The following is a 13,097-nucleotide window of genomic DNA, read 5'->3' on the forward strand; positions in this document are numbered from 1 at the left end:
ATGATTTTTTCCTTTCTGTCTTCATCGCAGGGAAGTATGGCCACGGCTGCCTTACCGGAGAGCGGGTCTATCCTTGCCTTGCGAGCCTTGGGTTGGGGCTCACTTTATGCGTGGTGTGGGGTTGGTGTGATCAGCTTCGCAGTCTGGAAAGCTTTAGGAGTACACAGTGTAAGTAACTACGATCCTATAATTGATATCTGGAATGTTTATTCTACTTTCTGTGGTCTAAATCTGCCTGATTTTCAAGAACTGTGTGTGTAACCTATACCCCAAGCTAAAAAGCTATATATTAGGAATGATTGGCTTTTTTTTTAAACTACTGGTAGGAAGTTCTGTGGACCAGGCTCTTTGTGACAGGTGAGAATCGATGGTGGTTTGGAATGGGTGGCAGCAGTGGAGTTGACGAAAAGAGGTTCTAGGTATATTTTGAAAGTAGAGTCAGCAAGGATTTGTTATACATCGGATGTGAGCGGTGAGGGAAAAAAATGACTTCAGGGATCTCCAAGGCTTTTGGCCTGAGCAGCTGGAAGATGGACGAGGACCAGTGTGAGAGGAGCAGGTGCTTGGGGATAATGTCAGGAGCTCAGTCCGTGGCCTGTGAGTTTGAAGTGCCTATTAGATGGCTAAGTGGAGAGTCAAGCAAGCAGTTAGATGTAGAAGTTTCGAACACAGAGGAGAGGTACGAGGTGAAGATGTAAACTTGAGACTCTTCGATATTTAAAGGTAGTATTTAAAGGCAGGAGATGGGGCGCCTGGGTGGCTCAGTCGGTTAAGCGTCCGACTTCGGCTCAGGTCACGATCTCGCGGTATGTGAGTTCGAGCCCCGCGTCGGGCTCTGTGCTGACGGCTCAGAGCCTGGAGCCTGCTTCGGATTCTGTGTCTCCCTCTCTCTCTGACCCTCCCCCGCTCATGCTCTGTCTCTCTCTGTCTCAAAAATAAATAAACGTTAAAAAAATAAATAAATAAAGGCAGGAGATCAGGTGAGTTCACCAAGGCAGTGAACGCAGGGAGAAAAGAGGTCGGAGGAAGGAGCTCTTGGGCACTCCCAAGGTGTAGACGCTAGGGAATATGGAGGAAATTAGCAAAGGAGTCCTCTCTACCAAAGAGCAAAACCAGGGAGAACCGGGAGAATGGTGACTTGGACACGGGTGAAGAAGGTGTACACTGGGGATAAGTCGTGTGAGATGAGACTGTTAGTTTGCCAAGTGAGCAGTGTGGCAGTCCTTGGTGGGTAAAACTTCAGTGGGGTGGTACAAAAAAGAATGGAGGAGAGAGATTGGAGGCAGTACATATAAGCACATCTTGAGTTCTGCCATAACGAGAAAGAAAGAAATGGGGTCATAGCTAGAAGGGGCCTGAGATCAAGAGAGGGTTTTTGTTTGTTTGTTTGTTTTTTAAGTTGGGAGAATTAACAGCATGTGTGCGTGCTGATGGGAGTGATTCAGTAGAGGGGGAAATTGCAAGGGAGGGGGAATGATAGGTATTATTAAAAACATTATTATATTTTTCACATTTGGTTTAATCATAACTAAACATCAGCATTATTGTACTTTTCACTCAGAGTATTCTGACGAATAGATGTTGCTTTTCTCCTAGTCTGACGCTTATTTTTAAAGTCACTTTGCTGGCTAGTAACTGTTTATGACAATAAAGTCAGGTTTACTTGGAAAAGTTAGAAGAGCCGTGACTGAAGATTTTTTTTTCTAAGATTTAATTTAAATTCAAGTTAGTTAACATATAGTGTACTAGTGGTTTCAGGAGTGGAATTTAGCGATTCATCACTTATATGTAACACCCAGTGCTCATCAGAACGAGTGCCCTCCTTAATGCCCATCACCCATTTAGCCCCCACCAACCTCCCCATGATTGAAGATTTTTGATGTTTTTTGTTGTGTCCTCAGTTTTGCTTTTGACCAATGTAAAATCTCTTCTTCCATTGCAGATATTGTGCCAGACATTTTAGACCTAGCAGATTACTTAATCTTCACAATAATTATGAAGCAGGTATTAATATCCCCCATTTTATAAACGAGGAAATTGGGACTCAGAGAGGTTAAGTCATTTTTCCAAGATCACACAGCTTATAATTGACAGAGTCAAGATTTGGATCCAAGTCTGATAGTCTTTAAAACCTAGATTTTTTTTCCCCCAATGTTACCTCCCTTAGCTAAGACGGGAAATCAAGGAGTAGCTGGAAGGGGCCGGGATGAGGGGAAGGAGGTGGTTAATTTGGTTTTGATTATGATGTGATCCACACCCACACATTCTTAGTAACTTGACAGGTTTTACTGGGTATCTTCAATGTGGGTCTCATCTCCCAACATTGTAATTAACATCAGTCTGGTATAGGACCGGCCATTTTCTCATAAAAAGGAAGACCTCCTTTTAGCCTTCATCTTCAGTAGAAAAGTCTTTAGGATATAATGGTAAAACAGTATTCATATGTATATATAATATGAGAGCAATTATTGAAAACAAGTGGAAAAAACAGAGAAAATACGTCTGGCAGAAATTTGAAGTTTTTGGGGTGCCTGGGTGGCTTGGTCCGTTAAGCCTCTGACTTTGGCTCAGGTCATGACCTCGCTATTCGTGAGTTCGAGCTTCGTATCAGGGTCTGCCAAGACAGTGCAGAGCCTGCTTCACATCCCCTGTCCCCATCTCTCTCTGCCTCTCAACTGGCACTCTCTCAAAAATAAATATACATTAAAAACATTTTTTTAAAAAGAAATAATGTGGGTGAAATATAGGTGTGGGGGTGAATTTTTATTTTACTTTTCTGTGTTTCTTAAATGTGTATTTTCACAATAGAACCCTTTTGAAACAATAGTGCTAGATGTTATTTTTATTAATTTATGCTAAAAATGAAGCACAGCTGCCTAGGAGTTCACAAAACCCCTTCAACTATGTATGAAATCTACTTGGGGGCATGAAATAATTAAACTTTTAGTTTCTATAAAAATGATGGTCTGTTAGCACTTTATATTGACTTCATGGAAATGATTGGTGATGTTTCCAGAACTTAGTAATGTAGGTCATAAACTGAGTAATAAAGTTTTAAGATATTTGAAAATATGAATAGTCTTTAAATTAGAAGAGTCATAATAAATCAATCCAAATTTCCATAGACCAACAAAACTAAGTTATTTAAGTTAAGTTAAATGCTCAAGAACTTGGGCTTTATGGGCTTTATGGTGCTATTCTAGCTTCTAGAATGTGAGCTTCTTTGTTTTATGGCACCAATAGGAGGATTATTGCCTAGATAAAATAGTTGAGCAAGAAAAATTATTTTCTGATTGGCACTACTGAATACAATGATACTTGGAATCTTTTTATATATTCATGTCTTTAACTAAAAAGTGGGAATATAAATCTACTCTTTCCCTACCTGTAGTTCATTAGGAATATCAGTTTGATCTCCACATCTGAGAAGTCTCCCAGAAAAATGATTCACTGACAGCTTTTCAAGAGCACACCTTTTAATAGCAGTAGTGTTTGTTAATTTGTTCATTCAAAAGACATTTGTGGGCCTACCCTGATCCAGGCACTGTGCCAAGACAGGACCCCCAGTAGACCGTTATTATGGAAGACTTAGTTTTTAAGACTCTCTAAGCAAATTCTTATTATATGACCCACTCTGAAGCTTGTGGAAAGCAATATGGTATATTTCAGTTCTGCATCTAGAGAATTGTGTGGTTGCCCTGAGTCCAGTGTGGAACTTTTATCACTATTTACTGCCTCACATTTGGAAATGTCATCTTTCTCTGACTGAAAACAATCTTAGAAAATGCTGAACAGAAATGGCCCAAGTGTGTGTACTCAATAAATAGTTGATATGACCATTCTAGATAAATTCAGGTAAATCAAAATCAATTCCAGTGTCAAATAATTGTTGGTAGCTACCCTGGACTGTATTAAATTCCCAATATAAACCCAGTTTAAAAAAAAAAAAAAAGGGTGCCATCTAATGGCTGAAGGAGAGCAGTTTACATTCCCTGTTTTAATTCACAGCTACATCTGCTGGCCTAAAAGAGAACACGTTGAAATGCTCGAAGCTAAGGTCTTCAGTTTCTTAGAAGTATTTTGGATTTACTCTTTGTGTATTCATAATTATTATGGAATTTCATTTCACATAGAACATGTACAAAACATCGGATATGAATTTGTATTTTGCACGATGGTGTATCATTTAATTAGAGATTCAAATAAAGGAGAGCTAGTGGAGGCTATCTTGTTGTCAGCATACTGAAGCAGGGTAAGTGTGCTCAGGATGTAAGAGGGGACCCTCCCTGCCTTCGTGGAGGAACCAGTTCACCTTCCGCCTGGGATCAGCTCACCAGTTCCAGCCTGCTGAGCAGTGTCGTGGGCCAGCAAGCAAGGCCCGATTGCTCAGTATGAATTCATCAATTACTTTAAATTACAGTATTTTATCATCTGATTATGACTGAGGCAGCATTAATTTTATCACAGTAACTTAATTGTGAAGAGAATGAGCATTTACCATGAGTTTGTGGTCCCCTGATGCAGCTACGCAAACGATCCTGGGAGACTGCCGTGTTCGGGCCAAGTTCACACCGTGGAGGTCTGATTAGATTGTTTTTATTAGGGGCAGATATTTTAGGTTTAGAGAATAGTTGAAATAAAAGCTTGTCAGTAAGTAAATAAGGATTTCTAGGGATACCAAATAGTAATTCTCCAGTTATCAAAAGAAAAAACCATGCCATTTACAATTATTTACATGTTAACTTAAGCACAAAGACTTAACTTTTCTACCTTTTCTTTTTAAGTATTGATACTTGAAAGGATTTCTGAAAAGGTTGAGCATACTTATGGTTAGACATTTTGCCTTTTTTTTCCTCCCCTTAGAAGGAAAAGGAAGGAAGGAAAAATGTTGGATGCATAAATAATTCCTAATTGATATGACCGGGAGCGTTAGGCCTTTTTTTTATGCCTATGGACTCGTGTTCAACATTTGTTGGAGGTGAAGTTGTCTTAGAGTGCTGATCAGAATCACCGTTGCTAACATTTACTGTGCCTTGTATTTACTATATTCATGATACCTGGTGTAGTTAGAATTTAGGGATAATTTACACTTGTTGCCCTCAGAGGAGCTAAAACCTCAACAGTAATAAAGCCATGAATGAAAACATTTTTAGTTATTGTGAAATACTTTAAATTGTCCAGAAATTTAAATTTAAAAATTTACTTGTAAATAAAGGGAACTTTTAGTTTTGTTTGTTTTTTTTACCATGGGATACTGTTTTTATTTACATATATTGCTTATTTTTTTAAGTTTATTTATTTATTTTGAGAGAGAGAGAGAGTATGTGAGCTCAAGTGGGGGAGGGACAGAGAACAAGGGAAAGAGAGAGAATCCCAAGCAGACTCTGCATCTTCATCAGCACAGAGCCTGACGCAGGGCTCGAACTCACGAACTGCGAGATCATGACCTGAGCTGAAGTCAGACGCTTAACCGACTGGGCCACCTAAGCACCCCTTACATATATTACTTATTTAAAATTTTTTAAAATATTTATTTATTTTTCAGAGACAGAAACAGAATGCAAGCAGGGGAGGGGCAGAGAGAGAGGGAGACGCAGAATCAGAAGCAGGCTTCAGGCTCTGAACTGTCAGCACAGAGCCTGATGCAGGGCTTGGACTCATGAACCATGAGATCATGACCTGACCTGACCCGAAGTCACTTAATCGACTGAGCCACCCAGGCGTCCCTATATTGCTTAAAGAAAAACATGTTTAGGACCTATCTTAAAACAAAGACGGCTTTGTTTTTTTGTAAAATTATGTACTCATTGTAAAAAAAAACTGTAGAAAAGTACAAAAGAGGAAACAAAACTCACCAGAAATCTCACTGAGTTGTAATCACTTACTAAAATAAAAACATCCCTTCAGACTTTCTATAAACATATTCATATAATTATATATAAATGTTGTTTTACTGTACTATTCTGGAACCTTTTTCACTGAATAGCCACAAGAACATCTTTGCACAGTAGAGTCTATAAATCTCCATCATTTTTAATGGCTACATGGTGCTCCATTATATTATAATTACTTAATCAGTCTCCTGCCAATAGCATTTAGATTGTAATTTTTCACTGTTTAAACACCATAGTGAACCTCTGCAGGCATGCATCTTTTTGTACTTTTCTTGGTCAGGAAATTTGTCCTAAACACAGATGATGTTATTGTTAAATCCAAGTGCATTTTTAAAATGTTTTTGATACCTATTGCTAAGTGCTCAGTTTATACATTTAGAAGATATTGACAATGCATACAGGTTTCCTAGCACCCTTGCCATTAGTGGCTTCTATTACTTTGAAATGTTTGCCAATCTGATAGACGGGAAATAATCTCTTTCTTTCTTTACTGCATCTCTTTGAAGTCCCTGTCGCTCTAAAGGCTTTTATGCAAATAACCTGTGATTGGAGTTTTAACATATCTCTCCAGCCCCAGTGTTGCTTCCTCATCTGCTGATAATAGGTTGGTTCTTTCTCAAGAGCCAGGCTTCCTTTTCCTTGAAAACAAAAAGTAAAATATGTAAATAAAACACATTTTAAATATTTCTCTAAAAATTGGCATTCAACTTTGCTATTCTAAGAAAGATTCTTTAAGGGAAGTAATATTATCTCCTTCCTCTAGGACAATATTGGATTCATTCTAATAAAATGTATTTTCTCCAGCTCTTTTTTGTAGCTGCTGCTAAGTATACTTTTTATGTTAATATTTAGGCTCATTTCTTAATGTCCTTGTGACCAGCTTTAAGGGCTTTTGCTAATTACAGTCAAATCTCTTTCTTTTGACTTTTTGCTAATTTCAACATCTGGTATATCTTATATTAAATATTTTTATGCCTACGCCGTTTTTAAGTTACTCATTTCAAATGAAGCAACATTGTGAATGCTAGAACTGCATATGTAAATAAAACTATGGAAAAGCTTAGAAGTTTTTAACTTCTAAGATATCTAAGAAGAAAACAGACTGTGCTTTGTACTTCTCATTGGTTTGGTCAAAGATTAAAAACAAATCCGTCTCTTGGCAAATTGTTTAATGGTAGCCACTTCTGAGGAATCTGCAGGGCAAATCTGAAAAGTGACTGAAATATGTCCCTTCTGCGTCCTGGCCTAATCTAATTTCAGAGCCACCAGCTTCTGTCCCCAGGAAGCGGACTTCACTTCCTTATTCTGATTACCATAATGTCAGCTGACCCAGCCTCACGTCAACTTCCTGATAGTACTTACTAGAACACCCGGAACACAGAGTCATCGTGATCTTGCACAGATAGTTCCGTCTGTCAGGCTCAGGGCCTTCAAATGGCATAAGCATTGAGGAATATATTCCCGGAATCATTTTCAAATTGATTGGAAGTGGCACTGTGCATCACTTAAACCTAGGTCTGAGGTGACAAGAACATCTCCGTAACCCTTATTTCCCATTCACTGCAGCTCTAATGGGCTTGGCATCCGGTGGTAAGAGGCACTCAGTGTGATGTGGAGGAGCAATTTGGTGACAGAGACCGAATCACAGGGACTTGCTCGGTCTAAAATGGGAGATAACAGCTAGTGTCTTTTTTTGGTTTTGGGTGGTTTGTTTTTTTTTTTTTTTTTTTTTTGCCTAAGCCAAGGGGGTGGAAAAAAAAAAATCAGCTTTTTTTGGCATATTGCCAATATACCTCTTCTAAAAACCCACGTTTTCCTTTTATAAGTAAAACAGGGCCCCAAGCATTTTATAATATAGGAATGTGCAACCATTACTAGAAAAGATCAGGTCTGCCATGAAAGCCTTCTTGTTCCAAAGCCTGACACAAATCAGGCTTAATCACCTCAGGAATGTTCCCAGCCTTACTCCACCAGAGGAAAAGTATCCTTGATTTCACTCGGGTTTTCCTTTTCTTTGTCCTTATTTCTTCTACTGAGCACAGAAAATTGGACTCACGTGAGCAGATCTCTCTAAATAAGGCTTGTGGAGTGAAGACCAGATAGCATGTGTCTACCTTTGTTACGAAAGGTACCTATTCTTGGTCACTTAGAAATCTCTAAGACTCCATGAAAAAATTTATATGTGTATGTTGGTATATTTATATATATATTATTAGTCATTTACCGGTATATCAGACAAATGAAGCGGTCTCTCCGGTTGAATTTTTCTGACTGAAATATTTCTAACAATTTTAAGAAGAAATCTTTCTTTAAATGTGCTGTGTATCTTTCCACAATGTAAATTGTGCTGAACATAATCTCACTATTTTTTGATGACTCCGATACCTCAGTTTGCCTCTTGTGCGAACGAATGCTGGGCTTCTATAGTTCTTTATTCGTTTTGTAATTTTTCTCAATCCTAGTTTGGCTCTTACTTTTTATTTCCCACTATCCCATCTACTTTTGAAATGCTGCTGCCTTATTTTACACATTAGATGCTAGTTCCTTGCTTTGCCCTTGAATTTTCTCCTTTGCAGGCTCCATCCACTCTGGTGGCTTCATCCACTTGCAGAAGGTTGCCAGGTCTGCATCTTGAGTCGACCCCTGAGCTCCTTGCTCGTGGACCCGCTCGACTGGATGCCCTGCAGGCATCACACGTGTCCCCACCTGCATGGTCATTCACCACCCCTCACCCCATCCCCTCCTCCTGCATCACTCGGGGGAATGGCTCCATCATCCACAGAGCTGCCCAGAGAGAAAAGCTAGATTCTGTTCATGACCACACTCTTTGTCACCCCTGTATCTAAACAGTCACCAAGCCTTGCTTCTCCCACACCCCCACAGCCACTGTAGTCGGGGTGTCGCCCTGCCTCAAGATGGTCACGACTAATCTCCATTCACCCTGCCTCCCGCCTGGCCTCTCAATAGTCCTTTCTCCACACTTTGCAAGAGGGCCATGGCCTTCATCTTCCCCAAACTTCTCCCTGCATCTGTACCACTGGGACCACTGCATCTGTACCATCTGTACCACTGCATCTGGGACAAGGTGGCCATGCTGCTACCAAGGGCTGACCCCTACCATCTGCCAGAGGATCTTGCTTCCGGAATTATCCTCAGCCTTAGCTATTGGTTTCCCCTCTGCTGCAGCGTGTACAGACATGTTCCAGTTTCTCCCGCCTCTATAAATTCTCTCTGACATTCCTCATCTTTCTCCAGCTGCCAGCCCATTCGTCTGCTTCCCTTCATAGAAAAGATCTTTCGCAGGGCGCCTGGGTGGCTCAGTCAGTTGAGCGACCTGCTCTTGATTTCAGCTCAGGTCCTGATCTCAGCGTCGTGGGATCGAGCCTGGCATTTGTCTCTGCACTGAGTGTGGAGCCTACTTAAGATTCTGTGTCTCCCTCTGCCCCTCTCCCCTGCTCAGGTGCATGCTTTGTCTCTAAAATGAAAGGAAGAAGGAAAGAGACGGAAGGGAAGGAAAGAGGAAAGAAAGGAAGAGTTGGGAAGGAAAGGAAGGAAAAGATTTCTGAAAGTTGCCATGGTCACCGTCTGTACTTCCTCCCCTTTCTCACCTCAGTCCTGAGGGAAACTGCTGGGTAGGGTCACCACTGCCCTCCTTGTTGCCACACCCAGGTCTTTATCATTCTGTTAGTTGACTCTCATTGACATTTGACACAACTGAGCATTCTGTCCTCCGCAAAACACTCTTTGCTTCCGAGACCCCTTCGACCTCCCTGGCCAGATATCTTTGCACGTCTCCTGTTCTGGCTCCTCCGTGGCAGACCCGCAAACGTGGGAACATCCAGTGGCTTCCCACTTGGACCCGTCTGCTCTCTTTCCGTCCTCGGTCCCTCGCTCCGCTCACCTCGTCCTCGGCATTTTCAAACAACCATACAATCTGCTGCCAGATTTGCCTCACAGCTTCATGTTGTGCATCGTCGGTCGTGGGTCCGAGAGGCACGTCCGCGACCGTGGCTCAACCACTCGGGGTTCCCGCGCCTCCGACGCCCCCTCCGTCTGTCTTTCCCACTTCGGCCAGTCCCTCTCCACCCACCCCCCACCCCCGGCTGTTCCAACCAAACCCCGGCAGAGACTCATCGTGGGTTCTCTCATTTCCCTTTATCCCCTTCGTCTCATCCGTGGGCCAGTTCTGCTTGTTAGCGGTGCTGCGAGACACAGCCTGGCTCCTCTCGTGGCCCCACCTCCACTGGCCTTTTGCCCAGCGCCCTGGAAGTTTCCCGGCCTCTCCTTCCCTCCCCCCCCCCCCCCCCCATCCCATCTCCGCGCAGCGGCTGGCAGCTGGGGGTACTCGGAAGGTCTAAGTCGGATCGCGTCACTCCTCTGAAAATCCCTGCAGCAGCTCCCACTGAAGAGGTCGGCGGTCGCGCCCTGCCCCCTGCTCCCGGCTCCTCCGGAACCGCCACGGTCACCGCCCCCACGCGCTGCGCGACGCCAGCCTCTCCCCTTGGGCCCCTTCCTCCAGCCGCGCCAGGACCCTCCCTCCCCAGGTCTGCGCTCCGCCGCTCTGGCGTGACATTTAGAGTTTCAGCCCAAATTTATTTCACCTCCTCAGAGAAGCTTCCCCAGACCATCTGGTCCGAAATACAGTAGCCTCTCAGTTCGTCTCTGACAGCATCCTGTTTTCTTCTCTTCACAGCACGATTGCAAAAGGAAGTTCTGTTGACCATTTTCTTGTTTCATCTGTCCTCACAAAAAGAATGTCAATTTTGAGAATAGAGACCTCATTTGATTCGTTCACTGTTGTATTCTCAGCACCTGTAACAGTGCCTGGCACAGAGGGTGCCCCCTCTGGCACACAGTTTCTGCCATGTCAGTGGCTCGCTGTTCCCTTGAGAATAAAATCCACGTTCCCTGAGATGGTTTGGCCCCTCCGTGATCTGGCCCCTACTTCTTCTTTAACCCGTTGGTTCTTAATGGGGGCAGTTTTGTCTTCCCCTCCCTGCCGAGGAAAGATATTTGACAGTATCTGGAGACATTTTTGGTTGTCCTAACTGGGGGAGCTACTGGCAGCTAGTGGTTGGAGGCCAGGGATGCAGTTCCCCACCCAGCGCTGCACCGGCAGGCCCCACAGAGCGATCTGGTGCCCATGTCACTAGTGCTGCGGTTGAGAGTGGCCCTTTCTCTCTGTTACGCCCAGAGCTCGAGCCAGGCCGAGAGGCCTTGTTGTTCCTGGCCTCTGAGCCCTGTCCTTGCTGATCTCCCCGCTGAACACCCCTCGCTCTTCCTACTGTTCCCGATGCTGGCTCTGGTCTTTGCCTGATTGGAGTCTTGAGGCAAACTAATCTTTAAACTTCACAACAGGGAGTTCATCCATTTGGGCAGTTTTGAAATTATAAAGGTAACTTCTACCATTAGGTAAATTTAAGTTTGTACCTAAATTGAAGATAACTTCCATATACAAACATTCTTCATATCGGTTTTGTTTGTTTGTTTGTTTGTTTGTTTTTTGATAATAGAACTGTTATCCAGGACTGTGGTATTATTTATATGAATCCAATCACAGAGAATACTTGGAGTGAATTAATAAAACCACACCTATTCAGTTAGAGCCTATAGCCATAAAATTAAATTTTGTCAGTTTTTAGCTACAATTTGGGATGTTTAAACACATACCAGTGAATTTTAATTGCCTTGTTTTCATGTTTTGTCCTACATTAAAATATTTCCTTTTTTCCTTTTGAATTATTAATACATGTAGCTCTTTTAAGTGCATCAAAGATTGTGTGTAGATGATATCTTTATCTTTATTTTTATTTTTTTAATGTTTTATTTTTGAGAAAGAGAGAACAGGAGCAGGGGAAGGGCGGGGGGTGGGGGGGTGGGGGGGAAGAGAATCCCAAGCAGGCTCCGTGCCGTCAACACAGAGCCTGAGCCAAGGGTCAAACCCATGAACCATGAGATCATGACCTGAGCCAAAGTCACATGCTTAACCAACTGAGCCACCCAGGCACCCCTATTTTTATGTATGTATGTACGTACGTACGTACGTATGAGGGTGCATGAGCAGGGGAGGGGACAGAAAGAGAGAGAATATCTCAAGCAGGCTCCTCCCTCAGTGTAGAGCCCAGCACGAGGCTTGATCTCACAACCCTGGAATCATGACCTGAGCTGAAATCAAAAGTTGGCCTCTCAACCAACTGAAGCACCCAGATACCCTAGATGATGTCTTTAAAGAACAGAAGTGAGATTTGGGTTCTTTATTAGATGAATTTGCCAATTCCTGTTACGATATTTGAATACCATAAATGGAAGTTGATCCCAATGTTGTTTTGCAGTGACAGTCTACCTTTGTTCTATCAGGAACAAAGCTTTGTGGCCCTGCTTTTGTCCCTCCCCAACATTCCCCGTATTGCTGACAAAGGAAACTACATAAGGTGCTGGTATTTCTAAACACCCCCGCACAAGGATTACAGAGTTGTATAGATTTTAGTACATGAGCAATAGAATCATAGCCCACTAATTTGTTTTAAAACTACAATTTGCATTTTATGATTTTTAAATCACAAAGAAGACTTAAAATAATTGTGTTTATATAATGCTCTACTTGCTTGCTGGTGAGTTTATAGCTTATAATATTAATTAACACTTCTTTCATTGCGACTTCTTTTTTTCTTTTTTCTTTTTTTTCAAATCAAGGGTTTTATGCAGTGGTTACTTTTTAAAAGCTTTCCAAAGAACAAAATATTTGTTTAAAGAATGAAAATATTCTTTCTGCCATTGCATATTTATTTTACTGTGTTTCTAGCACTGTAGAATTTCTTTTATTATTACTATTTATTTTTTATTTTTTTGTGTGTTCTAACTTGGTAAAGAGAGGTATTGGCTTTGGCTTTGGAAACAGTTAAGAAATCTTTTAGCCTATCCATAGCTTTGTCTAAAATTTATACATCAGCCTTGCTAAGAAACCCCAAACAGGCATCTATACATTTTACCTACCCCTTCATTTAGAACTCTGGTACTAGGTGGATTCTCCAGCCATGCCTTTCTGTTTCTCTCACCTTTAGCCTTACTTCACTCGGTTCTACATTCATTCTTTTTTTTCTTTTCAAGATTTTTATTTGTTTAAAGTAATCTCTATGTCCAGCATAGGTTTGAACTCACAACCTTAGATCAAGAGTCGTATGCTCTATTGACTGAGCCAGCCAG

The 13,097-nt window shown here is 41.9% G+C and overlaps 1 protein-coding gene across 3 annotated transcripts in view; it reads left to right on the forward strand.

Annotated features, from left to right (window-relative positions):
* Positions 1-13,097, forward strand: part of TMEM242 (transmembrane protein 242) — a 29,994-nt gene that overhangs the window by 6,160 nt on the left and 10,737 nt on the right. Inside the window, exons 3-4 of one of the 3 annotated variants that reach the window (XM_053904325.1) lie at positions 31-168; positions 9,355-10,185. In XM_053904325.1, coding sequence (XP_053760300.1) covers positions 31-168; positions 9,355-9,378 — 162 coding nt within the window. In that variant the 3' untranslated portion in view covers positions 9,379-10,185. Of the gene's footprint in view, positions 1-30; positions 169-4,863; positions 5,147-9,354; positions 10,186-13,097 lie in introns of those variants that run through there. The other 2 variants (XM_053904324.1, XM_053904323.1) reach the window with 2 other exon arrangements.

The sequence above is a fragment of the Panthera pardus genome, unplaced genomic scaffold (genome assembly GCF_024362965.1).
Source record: "Panthera pardus isolate Hobbes unplaced genomic scaffold, ASM2436296v1 HiC_scaffold_17, whole genome shotgun sequence".
NCBI classification, from domain to species: Eukaryota; Metazoa; Chordata; class Mammalia; order Carnivora; family Felidae; genus Panthera; species Panthera pardus.